Source organism: Garra rufa, unplaced genomic scaffold (assembly GCF_049309525.1).
Source record: "Garra rufa unplaced genomic scaffold, GarRuf1.0 hap1_unplaced_047, whole genome shotgun sequence".
NCBI classification, from domain to species: Eukaryota; Metazoa; Chordata; class Actinopteri; order Cypriniformes; family Cyprinidae; genus Garra; species Garra rufa.
This window is the reverse complement of record NW_027394322.1, coordinates 57,137-79,647: the sequence shown is the minus strand read 5'-3', so window position 1 is coordinate 79,647 and position 22,511 is coordinate 57,137. Positions and strand designations below refer to the sequence as shown.

The window sequence follows — 22,511 nt, the reverse complement described above, 5'->3', positions numbered from 1 at the left end:
CGATTTGCGTCTCATTAATAATGAGCCGGTGCAGTTAAAGCCATTTCCAGTGTATAAATAGTCAATGCCCAAGAAAAATCTTGGAAAGAAAAGACTTGCATGCAGATGGTCTATTATAAAGAAAGTTGTTTAAAACTGACATAAGAATGCAAACGAATGCTCACCTCACCCTCAGGCCATCCAAGATGTAGATGTGTTTGGTTCTTGATCAGATTTGGTGAAATACAGCATTACATTACTTGCTCACCAATGGATGTGAATGGGTGCCGTCAGAATGAGTCCAAACAGCTGTTGTCATCTTACATCAAAATCCACAAACATATTTTGAAATTCTGTGAAGATTTCTCTCCTGACTCAAACAGGATGACTGTTTTATCGGAAAAAGCAATTATTATGGATAAAGCACTTGAATTTTAGCAGGAAGCAATGGTTTGAGTAAAAAAGAACATCTTCATGATGGATTTTGCTTTTTGCTTCACAAGACGTTAACTGATGGACTGCAGTGGTATGGATTATTTGAGGATTATTGTGATGGTTTTATCAGCTGTTTGGACTCTCATTCTAACGGCACCCATTTACATCAATTGGTGAGAATGTAATGTAATGCTGCATGTAGATGCGTTTGGTTCTTGATCACATTTGGAGAAATGCAGCATTACATTACTTGCTCACCAATGGATGTGAATGGGTGCCGTCAGAATGAGAGTATAAACAGCTGATAAAAACACAAGCAACAGTTTGAGTTAAAAAAACATCTTAATGATGAATTTGTTTCTTTCTTATGAAGTGAAAAGCTGCGTGTTTCTAAGAAGCAAATCCATCACTAGGACATTTCAACTTCAAACTGTCACTTTTGACCAAAATATGAGTCCGTAATCCATAATAAAGCTTCCTCCAGTGAAAAAAGTCCATCTCTTGCTGTCGTCTTACATCAAAATCCACAAACATATTTTGAAATTCTGTGAAGATTTCTCTCCTGATTCAAACAAGATGACTGTTCATCGGAGAAAGCAATTATTATGGATAAAGCACTTTAATTTTAGCTGGAAGCAATGGTTTGAGTAAAAAAAAAACATCTTCATGATGGATGCGTTTCTTATGAACACAGCTGGACTGGAGTGGTGTGGATTATTTGTGGATTATTGTGATGTTTTTATCAGCTGTTTGGACTCTCATTCTGACGGCACCCATTCACATCCATTGGTGAAAATGTAATGTAATGCTGCATGTAGATGCGTTTGGTTCTTGATCACATTTGGTGAAATGCAGCATTACATTACTTGCTCACCAATGGATGTGAATAGGTGCCGTCAGAATGAGAGTATAAACAGCTGATAAAAACACAAGCAACAGTTTGAGTTAAAAAACATCTTAATGATGAATTTGTTTCTTTCAAACATAACTTTTTGCTTCACAAGACGTTAACTGATGGACTGGAGTGGTGTGGATTATTTGAGGATTACTTCGATGTTTTTATCAGCTGTTTGGACTCTCATTCTGACGGCACCCATTCACATCCATTGTTGAGCAAGTGATGCAATGCTACGTTTCTCCAAATCTGATGAAGAAACAAACTCATCCTCATCTTGAATGGCCTGAATTTTCATTTTTGGGTGAACTATTGCTTTAAAATTCATTAAACTGTATTTAAAGGAAATGCAAATGTCCACTGACATCTTTGGAATAACGTGCAGCGATGAATCATGCAGAAAAACATGTTTTGGGAAAGTAAATAAGGTTCTTTTTGATTTCTGGTATAACAGTCAGTCAATTTTCTCAGTCAAAATCTCGAAAAAAAAAATCTGAAAAATGCTAATTTTTCTTTCAGCTTGTACAAAGACTCTCATTCTGACGACACCCATTCACATCATATGGTGAGCACGTAATGTAATGCTGCATGTAGATGCGTTTGGTTCTTGATTAGATTTGGTGAAATGCAGCATTACATCACTTGCTCACCAATGGATGTGAATGGGTGCTGTCAGAATGAGAGTCCAAACAGCTGAGAAAAACACCACAATAATCCACACCACTCCAATCCATCAATTAACATCTTATGAAGTGAAAAGCTGTGTGTTTGTAAGAAACAAATCCATCATTAAGACTTTTCAACTTCAAACTGTCACTTTTGACTAAAATATGAGTCCGTAATCCATAATAAAGCTTCCTCCAGTGAAAAAAGTCCATCTCCTGTTGTCATCTCACATCAAAATGCACAAACATATTTTAAAATTCTGTGAAGATTTCTCTCCTGATTCAAACAAGATTTTTTTTTTTTATCGTTGAAAGCAATTATTATGGATAAAGCACTTGAATTTTAGCTGGAAGCAATGGTTTGAGTAAAAAAACATCTTCATGATGGATTTGTTTCTTACAAACACATAGCTTTTTGCTTTACAAGATGTTAACTGATGAACTGGAGTGGTGTGGACTATTTGAGGATTATTGTGATGTTTTTATCAGCTGTTTGGACTCTCATTCTGACGGCACCCATTTACATCAATGAGTGAGAATGTAATGTAATGCTGCATGTAGATGCGTTTGGTTCTTGATCACATTTGGTGAAATACAGCATTACATTACTTGCTCACCAATGGATGTGAATGGGTGCCGTCAGAATGAGAGTATAAACAGCTGATAAAAACATAAGCAACAGTTTGAGTTAAAAAAAAAAACCCAGACATCTTATTGATGGATTTGTTTCTTACAAACACATAGCTTTTTGCTTCACAAGATGTTAACTGATGAACTGGAGTGGTGTGGACTATTTGAGGATTATTGTGATGTTTTTATCAGCTGTTTGGACTCTCATTCTAACGGCACCCATTTACATCAATTGGTGAGAATGTAATGTAATGCTGCATGTAGATGCGTTTGGTTCTTGATCACATTTGGAGAAATGCAGCATTACATTACTTGCTCACCAATGGATGTGAATGGGTGCCGTCAGAATGAGAGTATAAACAGCTGATAAAAACACAAGCAACAGTTTGAGTTAAAAAAACATCTTAATGATGAATTTGTTTCTTTCAAACATAACTTTTTGCTTCACAAGACGTTAACTGATGGACTGGAGTGGTGTGGATTATTTGAGGATTACTTCGATGTTTTTATCAGCTGTTTGGACTCTCATTCTGACGGCACCCATTCACATCCATTGGTGAGCAAGTGATGCAATGCTACGACGGAGAGAGAGAATAAAAGACGCAAGCTCCACCCAACAGTCGCTCACTGGTACCTGTTTATATTTTATCTTGGCAAATCAAAAGATGTTTAATATGTGAATGTGTGTGTGTGCTTGTAAGGCTAAGTAATCTCTGAAAAAAAAAATATCTGAAAAATGCTCATTTTCCTTTCGTCTTGTACAAACATGCGCAGAACAAACACAGATAAGACGTCTTTATCAGCTCGCCCCGATAAAACAGTCTTTGAATCTGGGGCGGCGATACGAGTGGACGCAGAAGTTGAAGCTAAATAGTATGAATCTTGCTTAGCATGTGCTTTGAATGAGAAAACTGTACTCAGAGCACTGGGAGGACACAACGTCATCTTCACTGCTACATCCTGTTTGACTCTGCAAACAGAGAGGTTAAATGGTTAACTTACCCACGACAGTGAAACACAGAGTCTTAAACATGCACGAAAAAACTGCATAACCAATAACTGGGAAGTCTGATTCATTTTTGTGAATTGATTCTTTTAGACAGTTCAGGTGAATCAAACAAGTTCTGCTTGAAGAGCAAGAAATGAATCATCAGGTTTGGAGCTCACTCACTGAATGTGACACTCGGAAACGGTAGGTGACCTCCTGAAAAGGCATAACAGGAAGTGACCACAAGTGGCTGGTGCCCTGTCAGAAAAGAGGTTTGCATGTTACAATCAAAGCATTTTTAAGGAGTGATATTTTGAGTTCCTGCAGGTGTAAAACCGTATAAACTGGGACCAATAATCTCACCGCTGTATAAGTGCTCCGTTCGAGTGAGAAAGAAGCTTCTGTGTGATTTGGACAGAGTCGCCCTCTGGTGGCTCCACATTGCCACACCCACACCTTCTCAGAGGAGCTTAAATAACAACAAGAGATCTGGATGAGTCAGAAGTGTATCAGGGGTGATTCTAGGGTCAGAGGATATTCGGGATTATCCCAGATATCTGTGGACATGTCTGAGGACATCCATTGATGAAATACTGCAATATCACAAACTAGGCCATCTTATATGTAGATGCGTTTGTTTCTGCCTCAGATTTGGAGAAATTTAGCATTACATCACTTACTCACTGATGGATCCTCTGTAATGAATGGGTGCCATCAGAATGAGGAAGTGGAAGTGAGGAGGAAGCGTTATTATAGACTCGTATTTTGGCTCTTTGTGATGGTGTAAAGTTAAAATGCCTTAATGATGGATTTGTTTCTTACAAACACGCAGCTTTTCACTTCGCACAATGTTAATTGATGGACTGGAGTTGTGTGGATTACTTGTGGATTATTGTGATGTTTTTATCAGCTGTTTAGACTTTAATTCTGACGGCACCCATTAACTGTAGAGGATCCATAGCTGGAGTAAAAGCCAATAACTGTGTTTATACTCACATCATGTGCAGAGTAATGTAAGACATAGATGAGTTTCTGTCTCCGTTTAGAGACACAGTAAATCTGCAAACAAATAAAACACATCAGCTCAGAGGGCAGAAAACATCTGTGCTACTAAATAACAGGCCATTATGTGAGATTTTATATGTACTAAACACACACCTGCAGCTCTCAGATGAGGAACAATCAAGTGTTCTGATCTCCTGATCCATCTCGAGGATGTGAAGTTTGTTTAGACACGCTGGTGGATTTCCATCTGTGTGTAAAACAAACATCAAAAATCCACCTATTTGTGCTGATTTTGATTGAAATATAAAATGAAACAATATTATGATGGTTTTAATCAGTTTTCCATTAAACCCTTTCAGTTTCATTGAGTCTCTTGTTTATCCTGAACAGTTAAACTGCCTGCTGTTCTTTGAAAAAGTCCTTCAGATCCTACAGATTCTTTGGTTTTTCAGCATTTTTGTGTATTTGAACCCTTTCCAACATTGATTATATGATTTTGAGATCCATCTTTTCACACTGAGGACAACTGAGGGACTCATATGCAACTATTACAGAAGTTCAAATGTTCACTGATGCTTCAGAAGGAAACACGATGTATTAAGAGCTAGGGGTGAAAACTTTTGGAATTTGAAGATCATGGTAAATTTAACTTATTTTGTCTTCTGGGAAACATGTAATTACCTACTGAAGGGCAGTGCTAAACGAAAAAAATATAATATTTAGGCAAAATAAGAAAAATGTACACATCCTCATTCCATTCAAAAGTTTACACCCCTGGCTCTTAATGCATAATTTTTCCTTCTGGAGCATCAGTGAGTGTTTGGACCTTCTGTAATAATTGTGTATGAGTCCCTTAGTTGTCCTGGAAAACCAAAGAAATTTATGGGACCTGAAGGATTTTTCTGAAGAACAGCAGGCAGTTTAACTGTTCAGGACAAAATAACTCATAAACAACTTTTTTTTTTGGTAAAATAATTAACATTTTGCAGATTCTGCAAGGTGTATGTAAACTTTTGAATTCAACTGTGTATATATATATATATATATATATATATATATGGGTGTGTGCTCTACCCTGTGTGTTGACACTGCGCTGTCTCCGGGATGGTGGCTGTTGCCCACCAGGCAAGCGTTTGGTTGTTCCGCTCAGCTCTGGAGGCTGAGGCGGCCGTTTGCCTTTACTGAGGAACAGAGGAGCCGACGTGTGACTCAGACGGTTCTTGTTCCGGCTGTCTTTGTCCAGCGGCCGAGACTTTGCCTTCTTGTTAATAGTGGCCTGGGTGGGAACGCCAGTGCTGGAGTCTGAGAAAGAGAGAGAGATACAGTAAGAGAAAAACGATACTGTATATGAAAAGAAGTTCTGAATGAGTCTATTTAATCCAACAAAAGGAAGGAAGGAAAGGAAAAGGAAGGAAAGGGGGTGAGTGAGGCCAAGTATGGTGACCCATACAAGGAATTTGTGCTCTGCATTTAACCCATCCAAGTGCACACACACAGTAGTGAACACACACACACCGTGAACACACACCCGGAGCAGTGGGCAGCCATTGCTGCGGCGCCCGGGGAGCAGTTGGGGGATCGGTGCCTTGCTCAAGGGACTCACCTCAGTCGTGGTATTGAGGGTGGAGAGAGTGCTGTACATTCACTCCCCCCACCTACAATCCCTGCCGGACCTGAGACTCGAACCTGCAACCTTTGGGTTACAAGTCCGAATCTCTAACCATTAGGCCACGGCTGCCCAAAAGGAGCAGTATAGAGAAGTTTTGAGAAGATATCATTGATATATTCATTCATTAATCAAACTGATTCAATGATTCAACCTAAAAGAGCATTCGCAACCCATTTCACTTTCATAATGTGATGCATTTTTCTGAGTGAAACACTGGTCTTTTTGACCAGATAGAAAAAGTACAGTAAGACATGTAATTTAAAAAAGCAGATCAATTTCAATTTTGACGTTAACATGAATATTTGTAATTTGTATGGCGACATTGTTGTCATACCTGGAGTGGATTGGTTGTTGCCTGGCAACAGACTGATAGTGGCTGATTGGTTGGTTGTGGCAGGTGTTGGAGGGCAGCAGGGCAGGTGATTGGACAATAATGGGGAGGTGGAGTCTGAAAAGAGATAATGCACTTCTATGAAAGTGATAGTCAAAATATGTGTATTGGAAAACAAAACAGCTGCATTATGTGTGTGAGTGTGTTTTTCTGGGACCTGGGGAGAGAGTGGATGTGGTCACTCTGGCAGGGGAGAAAGAAGCCTGGCGAGCCGAACCCAGAGCAGAACGAGACCTGCTGAGAAAGAGAGAGATATTATGCCATCAGAAAGAACAAAAAAACATAAGGTCTCATAAATATCTCAGTTGTTTCTTCCAGAATATGATTAAGCTGTGAATAAACATTTATAATTTTACATAGATTTCTACATCTGTTTAAAATAAATGCTGTACTGAACTTTTTTCATCTAAAAATCCTGAAAAAGTTATCAGTTTCCACAAAATATTGTTTTTAACATTGATAATAATCAGAAATGTTTTTGAGCAAATTAGCATATAAGAATGACCTCTGAAGGATCATGTGACACTGAAGACAGGAGTAATGATGCTGAAAATTCAGTTTTGCATCACATAAATTAATTAAATTTTAAAATATATTACAATAAAAATAACTTTTGATCAAATTTTGAGCAAACAAATGCAGCCTTGGTGAACATAAGAGACTTCTTCTCAAAAACTTATACTAAACGAGTAATACAGTTTTTTCTGAGAAGGTTTTCTTGGGAAATGTAGGACTGGAAATCTTTTGGTTCTGGATGGTAAGACGAAATGAAAGAGAAACAGAGAGAAAGGAAGTGGACAGCATACCACAGACAGAAGGATGGACAGAATGTGACTGTTGCAGTGAGGAAGGGCGTCCAAGAGACGAAGAGAAGGCAGCGGGATGCAGAGCTACAAACAACACTGAGAGAAATGAGCAGGAGATCAAACGAGAGTGTTCAGAAATAAAGAGAAAGACCTCTGAGCATGACGTGGTGATGTATACTTGTGAAAGGATGTGTGTGCGTGAACATGTACATACCCCTCAACATCACTTATGCTTCCATGGTGTTGAAGATTGAGCACATAGAGGATGGACATGGAGATGACACTACAGAACGAGATGATAATGAGCATGAAACAGAGACTCAAAATATTCATTCTACTGTTTTGGGGATGAATGATTCTCTCCCTCACCTGAAGGCCATTATGATGACCAGTGCCAGGATGGTGCCCTGCATGAATCTGTGACTCAGGCAGCCCGGCTCCGGGACGGACCGCTGCAAAAACAACAACAACCTCAACAATAATCTTATCCCATACAGTTCCATTCCAGTCCAAATGATTTTTTTTCCATTATATATTTTCCTTTATATCTCATCATATTCCACTGATTCTGTGCAAACCTATTCTCTAGATTTGTATCCTTTTCTTTTTTATGAATCTATCCCATTCCATATGATTCCATGCCATCCTATACGATGCCATATCCCAATCCCATCCAATATGATTCTACTCTATTCTATAGGATTCTATCTCATCTAATATAATTCTACTCCATTCCATGATTCAATCCTATCTAAAATGATTCTACTCCATTTCATATGAGTCTATCCCATCTGATATGAATCTATTCTATTCTATAGGATTCCATCTCATCCAAAATGATTCTACTTCATTCCATTATTCTGTCGTATCTGATATGAATCTATTCTATTCTATAGGATTCCATCTCATCCAACATGATTCTACTCCATTCCATATAATTTTATCCTATCCAGTATGATTCTACTCCATGCCATATGATTCTATCCCATACAAAATGATTCTACTTCATTCCCTTTGATTCAATCCCATCCAAAATGATCAATTATCAATTCCATACAATTCTATCCCATCTAGTTTGTTTCTGCTCTATGCCATATGATTCTATCCCATCCGAAATGATTCTACTCCACTCCATATGAATTTATCCCATTAAATATGATTTTACTCCATGCCATATGATTTTATCCCATCCGAAATGATTCTACTCCATTCCATATGACTCTATCCCATTTAATATGATTCTACTCCATGCCATGTGATTCAATCCCATCCAAAATGATTCTACTCCATTCCATATGATTCTATTCCATCCTATAATTTCACTCCATATGAGTCTGTCCCATCCAAAATGATTCTACTTCATTCCATGATTATATAGCATCCAATATGATTCTACTCTATTCTACTTGATTTTTATCTCATACTATTTGATTCTACTCCATTCCATATGATTTTATTCCATCCAAAATTATTCTACTCCATACCATATGTGACCCTGGACCACAAAACCAGTCATAAGGTTAAATTTGACAAAACTGATTTATACATCATATGAAAGCTCAATAAATAAGCTTTCTATTGATGTATGGTTTGTTAGGATAGGACAATATTTGACTGAGATACATCTATTTGAAATCAGAAATCTGAGGATGCAAAAAAATCAAAAAGACTGAGAAAATCACCTTTAAAGTTGTCCAAATTAGGTTCTTAACAATGCATATTACAAATCAAAAATTACATTTTGATATGTTTACAGTATGAATTTTACAAAAAATCTTCATGGAACATGAACTTCACTTAATTTCTTAATGATTTTTGGCATAAAAGAAAAATCAAAAATTTTGACCCATGCAATGTATTTTTGGCTATTGCTACAAATATACCCCAGCGACTTAAGACTGGTTTTGTGGTCCAGGGTCACATATGATTAAATTCCATTCTATATGACTCTATTCCATTCCATGAGTCTGTTCCATCAAATATGATTCTACTCCATTCCGTATGATTCCATCCCATCCAATATGATTTTATACCAATTCATACAATTATCTTCTATGCAATATGACTCCCAATATGATTCTATTCCATATAATTCTATCCCATATGGTTCTATCATGTCATTCTTTCTCAACTTATTCAGTGATTCCTATCCATTTCATGTGATTCTATCTTGTCCTATATGATTCTACTCCATTCAATATGATTCTATCTCATCCTACATGATTCTATTGCATTCTATATGATTCTTTAATTTTCATATGATTCACATTGCATCATTGCATCACATCAGTGGAATTTAATAACACAGTATACATTGAATATTTAAGCTTCTTAAAACCCAACAATCTCAACACTGATGTTGTTTTTCTCACCTGCAGTGAGACTGTAATATCACATCTCATCCCATTCCATTATTCTTTTTAACATATGAATATATTGTTTAAAGATGAAGGTTGTTTTCAATCATACCTTGCTTCCTGGCTTAGCTATTTTTTTCTTGAGTGGGCCACTTCCGGTTCTGCTAAAATAGCTTCCTGATTGGCTAGAAAAAAAGAACATATTTCTTTTGACTTGCTCACTTTGAATTTACTCAAACAAATGCACGTGTGTCCACACCGCTTCATAAACACACACCTGACTGTGCTTCCGCTGACGGTGCTCTTCATGCTGTCTAGCCGGCGCAGTTTAGCAAGCTTTCGGCTCCAGCGTTCGAGCTCGTCAATGCGAGTCTCCAGATTATCAGTGAGTTTGCAGAGTTCCTTCACCGCTCCCACGTTCTCCATAAAGATCCGCTCCTGCAGAATCAAACACACATATGAGAGAGAGGCAGAGAGACTGTGTGGGCATCTGTAAGAATTTGTTTGTGTGCTCATACTTTATTGACCACCAGTAGATTAGGGATGGTCTCGCCGTTAGCACACACAATGTCTCCTCCCTCCTTCACAGCCTCCGGCAAAATCTGCTGAACCTCCTGAGCGATCACCCCTGATAACACACACACACAACCTGTTCACTTGACGCACTAAGTTTCTGTTAAGCACTCGTTTTACAGTCCTATCAACTAAATAGTGGTTGTAACAGAATAATCCTTCATGAATAAATTTCACAAATGTCCAGGTCACATTTCACCCCATAATCAAAAAAGGAGAAATTAAGGAATCATTTTAGCACAGCATTGTTATTGCTAACTAGAACTAAATCTACAGTCGTGGCCAAAAGTTTTGAGAATTACATAAATATTGGAAATTGGAAAAGTTGCTGCTTAAGTTTTTATAATAGCAATTTGCATATACTCCAGAATGTTATGAAGAGTGATCAGATGAATTGCATAGTCCTTCTTTGCCATGAAAATTAACTTAATCCCGAAAAAAACTTTCCACTGCATTGTTAAGAAGGCTTCAGGGCGTCCAAGAAAGTCCAACAAGCGCCAGGATGGTCTCCTAAAGAGGATTCAGCTGCTGGATCAGAGTGCCACCAGTGCAGAGCTTGCTCAGGAATGGCAGCAGGCAGGTGTGAGCGCATCTGAACGCACAGTAAGGCCAAGACTTTTGGAAGATGGCCTGGTGTCAAGAAGGGCAGCAAAGAAGCCACTTCTCTCCAAAAAAAACATCAGGGACAGATTGATCTTCTGCAAAAAGTATGGCGAATGGACTGCTGAGGACTGGGGCAAAGTCATATTCTCCGATGAAGCCTCTTTCCGATGGTTTGGGGCATCTGGAAAAAGGCTTGTCCGGAGAAGAAAAGGTGAGCGCTACCATCAGTCCTGTGTCATGCCAACAGTAAAGCATCCTGAGACCATTCATGTGTGGGGTTGCTTCTCATCCAAGGGAGTGGGCTCACTCACAATTTTGACCAAAAACACAGCCATGAATAAAGAATGGTACCAAAACACCCTCCAACAGCAGCTTCTTCCAACAATCCAACAACAGTTTGGTGAAGAACAATGCTTTTTCCAGCACGATGGAGCACCGTGCCATAAGGCAAAAGTGATAACTAAGTGGCTCGGGGACCAAAACGTTGAAATTTTGGGTCCATGGTCTGGAAACTCCCCAGATCTTAAAACTTGTGGTCAATCCTCAAGAGGCGGGTGGACAAACAAAAACCCACTAATTCTGACAAACTCCAAGAAGTGATTATGAAAGAATGGGTTGCTATCAGTCAGGATTTGGCCCAGAAGTTGATTGAGAGCATGCCCAGTCGAATTGCAGAGGTCCTGAAAAAGAAGGGCCAACACTGCAAATACTGACTCTTTGCATAAATGTCATGTGATTGTCGATAAAAGCCTTTGAAACGTATGAAGTGCTTGTAATTATATTTCAGTACATCACAGAAACAACTGAAACAAAGATCTAAAAGCAGTTGAGCAGCAAACTTTGTGAAAACTAATATTTGTGTCATTCTCAAAACTTTTGGCCACGACTGTATTTAAAAAAATACATTTTAATCATTAAAATAAATTAACGAGGAAAAATGAACAAAAACTCCCCATAAATTCAAGACAAAGGGGGAAAAAATGCCCCTGCTCAATTAAACAATGTATTACGGCTGTCGCGATTAAAATGAAATGTGCTTTACACACTGTTTTGTGCAGCGTTGAGCCTTATAACCAATCAAATGCGTTTCTGTTGAACTTAGGATTGCTTTGGCCAATCAGAGGCTCTTAGATTAGTTAATGCTGTGTTGATTTATTGCACACGGTGGGTTAACAATAAAATATGAACTAATATTAACTAATAAAATAACTTCAACTAAAATTAAAATGAAAACTGAAACTATAAAAATAAAAATCTAATTCAAAATAGTAATAAAAAAACATACACAATACTAAAATATCACTGATTTAGCAGGTTTTAGTAACATTACAATTTTTTGCATTGTAACATTATTTTTAAGAGTGTTTTTCACCAACACAAATTCTCATCATTGTCCAGACAAAATAATGAGAAAATGATTTTCATAGACCTACAAATGTTCAATTTCCTTAATGCTAAATATTTTTTCCTTTTAATTTTGGGGTGAAATATATGGAAATCCCTACAAACCACTCAATAAAAAAATAAAAAAGGTAAATGTGACTTTTTTTTCTCAGAATTGCATGATACAAACTCACAATTCTGACTTTTTACTCAAAATTGTACATTTATATGTCACAGTTCTGACTTAATAACTCACAATTGTGCGTTATAAAGTCAGAAAAAGTCAATTGTGAGATATGAACTTGCAATTCTGGGGACGAATTGCACTCACAATATCTCACAATTCTGACTTTCTTGCAATTGCAAGTTTATGTCCCATAATTCTGTCTTTATATCTTGCGATTCTGGCTTTATACAGTTGAGGTCAAAAGTTTACATCCCCCTTTCAGAATCTGCAAAATGTTTATTATTGTCCCAAAATAAGAGGGATCATAAAAAAAATGCACGTTGTTTTTTATTTAGTACTGACCTGAATAATGTATTTCACATAAATACTTTTACATATAGTCTGCAAAAGAAAATAATAGTTGAATTTATAAAAATGACCCCGTTCAAAAGTTTACGACCCCTTGATTCTTAATACTGTGTTGTTACTTGAATGATCCACAACTGTGTTTTTTTTGTTTAGTGATAGTTGTTCGTGAGTCCCTTGTTTGTCCTTAACAGCTAAACTGCCTGCTGTTTTTCAGAAAAATCCTTCAGGTCCCACAAATTTTTTGGTTTTACAGCATTTTGTGTATTTAAACCCTTTCCAAAAATGACTGTATGATTTTGAGATCCATCTTTTCACACTGAGGACCACTAAGGGACTTCTAAGGGAGGTTCAAATGTCACTGATGCTCCAGAAGGAAAACAATGCATTTAGAACCGGAGGGAAAAAACTTTTTGAATTTGAAGATCAGGGTAAATTTGACTTATTTAGTCTTCTGGGAAACATGTAACTATCTTCTGTAGCCTCTGAAGAGCAGCACTAAATGAAAAAATATGATATTTTATTCATGACCCCAATTGAAAATTTATACTGGGATCTGTTTGGACAGTACCCGTCTCAGAAGTGGCATCGATGCCAACTGTGGCTGCAAACTCAGGCTTATACTGATAATGCACCAGCCTCATTTGAGAAATACGTCTCAGGTTATCAGTGGTGTCCACCTAGAGAAAAATAGAGAAAGTATGAGAGATATTTGTGCACTGTTTGCAAATATATGAGCGAAAACAGCTAAATTATTTCTTTATCAAATTGGAAATAGTTTCATAGCCATTAAAATTGTTGGTATGGTTGGTAATGTTCTCAGTTGTTCTCATAAAAATGTACCTCCTTCACATTCTCCTTGGCTCTAATATCAGAAGGATGAACAAGGGAACCCATGACCTTCACATTGCCGTGAATAACCAGAGCTTCATCCGGCCGGTCTGTATTGATGCCCACACGGCCGTGATGGTACACGGAGTCCGGCAGCTGCCCTCTCTGCCACAACACTTCACTGTCACTCTCAAATTGACCAGGGTTAGATGCCTAAGAGACAGAGAAAGAAATAAAGACAGAAAAAGGACTAAGTAATAGAACAATAATTTAAGTAATTGGCTGGGAAGGGAAGGTGTTACTGCAAATTTAAAACTTAAAATACATATTTAGCATATAATAGAGATTTAAATCGAATGCACAAAAAACACTGATTAATACGAGGTAAGAAACCAATAGTAGATGCAAACAATTTGAAAATCATAATCATTAGACTGTAACAGTAATAGTGATTGTTCAGAGGTGGACACACAGAAACAGGTTGTGATTGGAGGAGGTCGGTCAGACAGACACGACCAGACTGACAGCGGTTACCCTGACGATGATCCTCTCGGAGACGTGAGCCGCCACCGTGAAGCTCTGACTGTGACACTGAGCCTGAAGAGCTACTACCAGCATGAAGTACCTACACAAAACACAAACATAAGTGTTTTTAAAAAATAAATATTCTGTTATTTGATCTTGTGCAGTATCTGTAGACAGCATTTGGAGAAATCTAGCATTACATCACTTGCTAACCAGTGGATCCTCTGCAGTGAATGGGTGCCGTCAGAATAAGAGTCTAAATAGCAAGATGTTAACTGATGGAATGGAGTGGTGTGGATTACTTGTGGATTATTGTGATGTTTTTATCAGCTGTTTGGACTCATTCTGACGGCACCCATTCACTGCAGAGGATGCTGAATTTCTCCAAATCTTTTCTGATCTCTGTTCTCATTCACATCTTGAATGGCCTAAAGGGGGAGTAAAAAAGTTGTAAATAAACCTAGTTGTCATGGTTATGTTTTGTACCTCTGGTCGGGGTTCGGCTTGCCTTTCTTTCTCATGTTATTGGCTGTGGTCTCGCTGAAATGGAGACGTCCCACCGTTACTTTGGTCACTTGCTCTGGCGGCAACGTCACTCTGTAAAACAAATAGTTAACATTCAAATTCTCAAATCCACACATACTATTAGTAAATAAGATGTAAAACTCACAACACTGGTTTGAAGGGTCTTTTGCTCCGGTCAGACTGTGACTGTTCCACATTAATGGACTGATTCATTGCTTCCAGCTGGAAAACACACAGATAAAAACATATTAGAATAGGCAAGAGTTAATAGACACTAGTATGAGGATTGCGTGTTTTGGTTGTTTGGCTTACCTTGACCCCATTGAGTTTCAGGTAAAAGCATTCGATGGGCTGTAGCCCCTCGCTGGTCTTGACATATTTGGGATCTCCTGGCATCCCGATGTACACGGTCACCTGGAAGTGGTTCTTCTTTTGACACACAAATGCATCATCAGCCAATGAGAAGTTAAAACCCTTATCTGCGTCCACCCTATATGTAGTCATCGGACTGGAGAGGCACAAAGAGAGAAACAGAAAGAAAACTGTTAAATGTCTTTGTTAACATTATAAGAGGACTTTAGGGAAAAATATCTCAAATAAAGTAAATAATATTTTTTAAACATCGGATTATCAATCATTTGATTTAGATCAGAAGTATTGCATATCATCAATTCGAAATGATTTGTAAACCGCGTTTCGAAGTTTTGATCTAATTAATGATTTGCAATCCACATTTTTAGATCGGGACTTCGGATCACGAGTCATTTGATTCAGATTAGGACTTTAGAGAGGGTTCGCAAATCATTTTATGTAGATCAGAACTTCGAAGCGGGGTTGCGAATCATTTTGCGATCTGAAATCGCAATCTGCAATGAAAATAATGGTTTGCGAATCGATTCTGACTAGAACTTCAGAGGGTGGATCGCAAATTATTTCATTTAGATTGGAACTTCGGAGCGGGTTCTCAAATCTTTGGATTCAGATTAAAACATCGGAGCATCAATCATTTGATTTAGATCATAAGTATTGCAAATCAACAATTCGGAATGATTTGTGAACCACGTTTCGAAGTTTTGATCTAAGTAATTATTTGCAATCCATGTTTTTAGATCAGGACTTCAGATCGCGAGTCATTTGATTCAGATTAGGATTTTAGAGAGGGTGGATCGCAAATCATTTGATTTAGAATGGAACTTCGGAGCGGGTTCATGAATCTTTTGATTCAGATTGGGACTTCAGAGCCGGTTTGCAAATGATTTTATGTTGATTGGAACTTCGAAGCGGGTTTGCGAATCATTGTGCGATCTGAAATCCCGATCTGAAATGAAAAATGGTGAATCATTTGATTCAGATCGGAACATCGGAGCGTGAATCATTTGATTTAGAACGATTCGCAATGTCCCTATCTGAAATGAAAATGATGGTTCGAGAATCAGAACTTCGGATTCTTGATCGCAAATCAATAAATTTTTATTGAAACTTCATAGCGGGTTTATTTAGATCGGAACATCGGAGAGTGAATCATTTGATTCAGAATGGTACTTTGCGTATCGCGAATCATTCATTGAAATTAGATCAGAACTTTGCATATCGCAAATTATTTGATTTAGACCGGGACTTTGTAGCACGGTTCACAAATCATTCAATTCGTGAAATGATTTGCGAACTGCACTTCGAAATCCTGATCTAAATAATAATAAATAAATAATAAATAAAAAGATAAAATAAAATGATTTGCTATGATGGCTTACAAATTGATTCAGACCAGAACTTCAGGAGGTGAATTGCAAATAATTTGATTTCTAGTGGAACTTCGGAGCGGGTTCACAAAGCTTTTGATTCAGATTGGAACATCAGAGTCTCGGAAGTCTCAAACTAAATGATGATACGCAATCCATATTTTCAGATTGGGACGTCGGATTGCGAGTCATCTGACTTAGATTGGAACTTCGGAGTGGGATATGAATCTTTTGATTCAGATTGGGACTTCAGAGCGGGTTGGCAAATCATTTTATGTAGAATGGAACTTTGAAGCGGGTTTGCGAATCATTTTGCGATCTGAAATGAAAATAATGGGTTACGAAAGAGGGTGGATCACAAATATTTTGAATAAGATTGGAACTTTGGGGCGGGTTCGCAAATCTTTTGATTCAGATCTGAACATTGGAGTGCAAATCATTTGATTTAGATCATAACTTTAAATTTAATACAATTATAAAAAACAAAACAAAGAAAAAGCAAGCAAGAAAAAAAATAACCATGGTTTTACTATGGTAAAAGTGTAGCAATGTTAAATATCTGTTGTCTGCGATTATGTCCCCACCAATGCCAAAACCAAACTTACGCCTTTGTATAACACCATCTATTTTTTAAAATAGTTCATTTGATAAACAATTATTCATATGATAGTTAATTTTACTAATATAAATTGGAATTATTGTACAAATAATTATTAATTAAATTAATTCAACCAATTTTGTGGTACAAAAGTCATGCCATTTCTGCCAGATCATTCTCTCTCTGTTCATCCTCATTCCTCTCTCTTGTAAGCCAGATCTCTGCTATTGCTCTCACTCCTACATGCTTCTCACCTCATAGGAATTCCCTGGCCTCTGCCATCTATCTCTCGCTCTCTTCTCTCTCTTTTAGTACAGCCTGATACCTCCTTATACCCCATTAAATCCCAAACACACACTCTTGCCCTTGATGAATTTCTCACTGCTGTCATAAATCTAAATGCAGAGGTGTGTAAGAGCTGAGCAGCACCCACAGTTCTTTTCCACTGGAGTCGTATAATGTAGTCCATTTGTTCTGCTGGTGTGGCTGCCACTTTATGCACTGGTAGTTTGGATCCAGATATGAGTTTTCAGCATCCTGCATCAAACCTGTGAAAGCATGATTGCACATTCGTCATGTAGCGCTGAAAATGCAATTGTGTTGATGTATCTGCGTGTGTGTACATACATGTACCTGGCTCTTGTTTGATGATGCCTGTGAGAATCTGAGAGTTGAGAGTGCTGTTGGGTGAGTCTGAATGTTTTCTCTTCTTTGCTGGATGTACAGGGATTCCACTGGAGAGAAACAGAGCATTTATTTGCTGATGTGGAAAATTAAGATCTTTGACACTGCTAGTCCAACTCTACCTCTACTGCAGTGGTTCTCAACCAGGGCCGGGGCCCACTAAGGGCCCTCAGCAAACTTCCAAAGAGGCTGCAGTTATTTAGTATTAGTACTCTAATCTATATTAAAATGATAAAAAACACGTGAAGATTGAAATAATTTGTTTTCACATTTAACAAAGTTAGCAAACCACTAGGTTTTTTTTTTTTTGACATTGTAATAGTTACTGAATCTGATTAAATAAATTAAAATAAAAACAAATATAAAATAAAATAAAATAAAATAAAATAAGGGGCCAACTAAGGGTCCTCAGCAAACTTTGTACGACTAAATGTCACAAATTTTTTTTTAAATAAAATAATAAAATAAAGTGTACTGCAGGATGACTTGAAAGTATTTAAATTACTAAATTATTATTAATATATTTCAATAATCTAACATATCTAAATTAAAATGCTAAAAAACAAATAAATCAAGATGTAAATTGAAAAAGAAGGCAAATGGGTTTTGTGAAATTGTTTTATTACTAAATGTCACATAAAATAATTTTTTTTTAAATGAAATAAAATTAAAAATAAAATAAAGTGGGCGGCAGGATGACTTGAAAGTATTTAAATAGCTAAATTATTATTAATATATTTCAGTAATCTAACATATCTAAATCAGAATGCTAAAAAATAAATAAATCAAGATGTAAATTGAAATAGAAGGCAAATGGGTTTTGTGAAATTGTATTAGTACTGCTATATGTCACATAAAAAAAATAAAATAAAATAAAATAAAATAAGGGGCCAACAACGGGTCCTGTAAGATCCCTTGGAAGAATTTAAATTACTAAATAATTATTAATAATATTTAAATAATCTGACTCTTATCTGAATTAAAATAAAATAAAATAAAATAAAATATTATTATTATTATTATTATTATTATTAATATATTTAATCTAACTCTTATCTAAATTAAAATGCTAAAAAACAAACAAGTAAAGATATAAACTGAAATTGAAACCAAATGGGTTTTCTAAAATTGTATTAGTACTAAAAGTCACATATAAAAAAAAAAAAAAAAAAAAAAAAAAAAAGGGCCCAACTAAGGGTCCTCAGCAAACTTCCAAGTGGGCTGCAGGATGACTTGAAAGTATTTAAATGACTAAATTATTATTAATATATTTAAATAATCTAACTTATCTAAAAAAAAAATTTTTTAATCTAAAATAAAAAAATATATAAAAAATAAAGATGTCAATTAAAATTGAAACCAAATGGATTTTATGAAAATGTATTAGTACTACTAAATGTCACATAACAAAAATAAATAAAAAATGATAAATGTTCTTTTGGTTCTCTCTCTTACTCTGGTCCTTGTGGATGTTGCAGGAGCTGATGTAGCATCTGACTCTGTTGCATGTCTCCGCCCCCGCCGCTGCCTGGACCAATCGGATACTGCGAGATCATGGGCTCTGGCTTGAGGTACATGTCCCGGTGCATGCTGGGATAGTGGGAATGTGTGGAGAGAGGCGGAGGACTGGTCATGTGACACATGTTCTCTGGCGTCATTGTCCTGAGCATGTGCGGATCTAATGCGGAAAATAAATAAGCAGACATTAAGTTACATTCAATATTTCTTTCAATAAGTTTTTATTAAACCTTCTGCCCTTAAAGGAGTAGTTCACTTTCAAAACAAAAAATGACAGATAATGTACTCACCCCCTTGTTATCCAAGATGTTCATGTCTTTCTTTCTGTAGTCGTAAGGAAATTATATTTTTTGAGGTAAACATTTCAGGATTTCTCTCCATATAATAGACGTCTATGGTGCCCCTGAGTTTGAACTTCCAAAATGCAGCTTCAAATGGCTCTAAACGATCACAGCCGAGGAAAGAAGGGTCTTATCTAGCAAAACGATTGGTTATTTTTTTTTTTTATTACAATTTATATACTTTTTAACCTCAAATGCTCGTCTTGCCTAGCTCTGTGTGTATTCTATGTAGAGATTAAAAAGTATATAAATTGTAAATGTTTTTAGAAAATAACATCGTTTCACTAGATAAGACCGTTCTTCCTCGGCTGGGATCATTTAGAGCCCTTTGAAGCTGCATTTAAACTGCATTTTGGAAGTTCAAACTCGGGGGCACCATAGAAGTCCACTATATGGACAGAAATGCTGAAATGTTTTCCTCAAAAAACATAATTTCTTTACAACTGAAGAAAGAAAGACATGAACATCTTGGATGACAAAGGGGTGAGTACATTATCTGTAAATTTTTGTTCTGAAAGTGAACTACTTTAATTTTTCATGTTCACATTTATCAACAATGCATTTAAAATTCTGAAACAACTTTTTATATATGTTTTTTTTTTTTTTTAAAGAATCTTAAATAACTTGCCATCTTGATTTATAAAACCCGATTCACATTAAACAATTCAGGTGGACTGAACTTACCGTTGGCTTGCTGGGGTGAATATGGCTCTGAGCTGGAGTCAGGAGGGGACTCGGGAAGCGTTCTGCAACAATAACATTAAACGCATTTTACATACATCAATGTATCTGATCACTTACTAAAATAACAGCACAGCTCAGCTCAACAAGACTCATGTTTTAATTAGAAACCCATCAGAAAGCTCACTAACAACATACCTGCTGCCTCCTTTTGGTCAACATTAAAAAACAGCATTAGTGATTGCACAACTCCCCACAGGTTATCAGACCTGACCCGTTCATCTTGTGTCTTTGTGTTTATTCCCAGTTCACTCCTCCATCTGTCTTACTCAGCCTTATTCTGAGCTGCGGAGGGTTATCTGAGGCCATACGGAATGAGGAGGCGGGGCATATCAAAGAGGAGGGGCAAACTATTTGACGTACTATGATTCAGAAATTTTGATGCAACTGCACTATTTCGTGTATTGAATGTATCAACATAAACTTACAGTGATTTGTAACCAGGGTTAGAAATTAATGAGGGCTTGTGGCAAGAATGCCACCAAAATGAAAAAAAAATGCCCCTGCAGAAATAAGCAACGCATTACAGCTGTCGCGATTAAAATTAAATGTGAAAATGAATTAAATGTGTCAGTTCGCGGTCAGCGTTGAGCATTTTAACCAATCAAATGCGTTTCTGTTGAACTTAGGAATGCGCTGGCCAATCAGAGGTGCTTAGAGTAGTCAGCGCTGAAAAAGTGCATAAACAACACTGTGCTATACAATGTAAATAAAAGATTAATTTCATAGCTTCACTGATTAACTTGCGCTAGACTTGGCTAACGAAATGGAGATGTTTGTCTGTGAAGACAAAATGTGATGTGCTCGTCAAAAATGTTTTAGATTGTTTTCTATATCGATATTAAAAATCATTATTACAATATAAAGAGCAATATTTAGTATATTAAAAATACATTAATAAAAAAATAAATAATAAAATAAAATAAAATAAAATAAGGGGCCAACTAAGGGTCCTCAGCAAATTTCCAAGCAGGCTGCAGGATGACTTGAAAGTATTTAAATTACTAAATAGTTATTAATATATTTAAATAACCTAACTCTTACCTAAATTAAAATGCTGAAAAACAAACAAGTCAAGATATAAATTGAAAATGAAACTAAATAAGTTTTCTAAAATTGTATTAAAATGACTAAATGTCACATAAAAATAAATAAAATAAAATAATATTAAATCTAAATTATTATTCTTTTTTAATCTAAAATAAAAAAAATAAAAAATAAATCAAGATGTAAATTAAAATTGATGCTAAAATGCTAAAAAACAAACAAGTCAAGATATAAATTAAAAATTGAAACCAAATGGGTTTTCTAAAATTGCATTAGTAATACTAAATGTCACATTGAAAAAATATAAAAATAAAATAAAATAAAAATTATCTAATAAAAAAGTGATAAAAAAGTAATAAATTATATTAATAATCATTATTGCAATATAAAGAGCAATAATATACAATAATGGTTTTTCGTCATAGGCCTGTGACATCCGGTTTGTGATTTTAAAACAGTTTAAAATATTGATTAAAGTAATTGGGTAAATTTAAATATTTGACATTAAAGGCAACATAGTATGGTTTTTATAAGATTAAGGAAATTTAAAAAATTGCCTTCACAAATGTAAAATATGCAAATATAATTTCTGACCCTGACCCTAATTCATATGAATTTGTCGATTTTCGTACAATCTGCTTGAGTCTCACTGATAGATAAGTTTAGAAGTGAACCGTCATACACCACCAGTCAAAAGTTTTTTTAAACAATTATTTGCATTTATTTGATCCAAAATACAGGAAACTACAGCAAAATGATTTAGCTTTGAAATCACAGGAATAAATGACATTTTAAAATATATTCAGAAGAGAAAACTTTATTTTAAATAGTAAAAATATTTCAGATTTTTTTTTGCTGTACTTCGTATCAAATAAATGCAGACTTGGTGAACAGAAGAGACTTCTTTAAAAAACGATAAAAAAATATTACTGTTCAAAAACTTTTGACTGGTAGTGTACTTTTTTCTAAATATCATATGTTTAATAGTACAAATCACATTGTACGGATTCATATAAAATTACCACCTTGAAAAATACTTTGTAATAGTTAG

At 36.0% G+C, this 22,511-nt stretch overlaps 1 protein-coding gene across 1 annotated transcript in view; it reads right to left on the bottom strand.

Annotated features, from left to right (window-relative positions):
- Positions 1–792: 792 nt before the first annotated feature.
- Positions 793–22,511, bottom strand: part of LOC141315897 (myelin regulatory factor-like) — a 30,505-nt gene continuing 8,786 nt past the window's right edge. Inside the window, exons 8-31 of the mRNA XM_073832737.1 lie at positions 20,357–20,418; positions 19,269–19,491; positions 17,763–17,863; positions 17,563–17,677; positions 15,105–15,300; positions 14,938–15,014; positions 14,754–14,864; positions 14,277–14,367; positions 13,755–13,955; positions 13,483–13,591; positions 10,339–10,448; positions 10,098–10,258; positions 9,933–10,005; positions 7,833–7,915; positions 7,678–7,746; positions 7,464–7,547; positions 6,815–6,894; positions 6,601–6,714; positions 5,672–5,899; positions 4,751–4,844; positions 4,589–4,651; positions 3,956–4,061; positions 3,776–3,850; positions 793–3,574 (exon numbers count right to left, since the gene is read on the bottom strand). Coding sequence (XP_073688838.1) covers positions 3,491–3,574; positions 3,776–3,850; positions 3,956–4,061; positions 4,589–4,651; positions 4,751–4,844; positions 5,672–5,899; positions 6,601–6,714; positions 6,815–6,894; positions 7,464–7,547; positions 7,678–7,746; positions 7,833–7,915; positions 9,933–10,005; positions 10,098–10,258; positions 10,339–10,448; positions 13,483–13,591; positions 13,755–13,955; positions 14,277–14,367; positions 14,754–14,864; positions 14,938–15,014; positions 15,105–15,300; positions 17,563–17,677; positions 17,763–17,863; positions 19,269–19,491; positions 20,357–20,418 — 2,710 coding nt within the window. The 3' untranslated portion in view covers positions 793–3,490. The remainder of the gene's footprint in view (positions 3,575–3,775; positions 3,851–3,955; positions 4,062–4,588; positions 4,652–4,750; positions 4,845–5,671; positions 5,900–6,600; positions 6,715–6,814; positions 6,895–7,463; positions 7,548–7,677; positions 7,747–7,832; positions 7,916–9,932; positions 10,006–10,097; positions 10,259–10,338; positions 10,449–13,482; positions 13,592–13,754; positions 13,956–14,276; positions 14,368–14,753; positions 14,865–14,937; positions 15,015–15,104; positions 15,301–17,562; positions 17,678–17,762; positions 17,864–19,268; positions 19,492–20,356; positions 20,419–22,511) is intronic.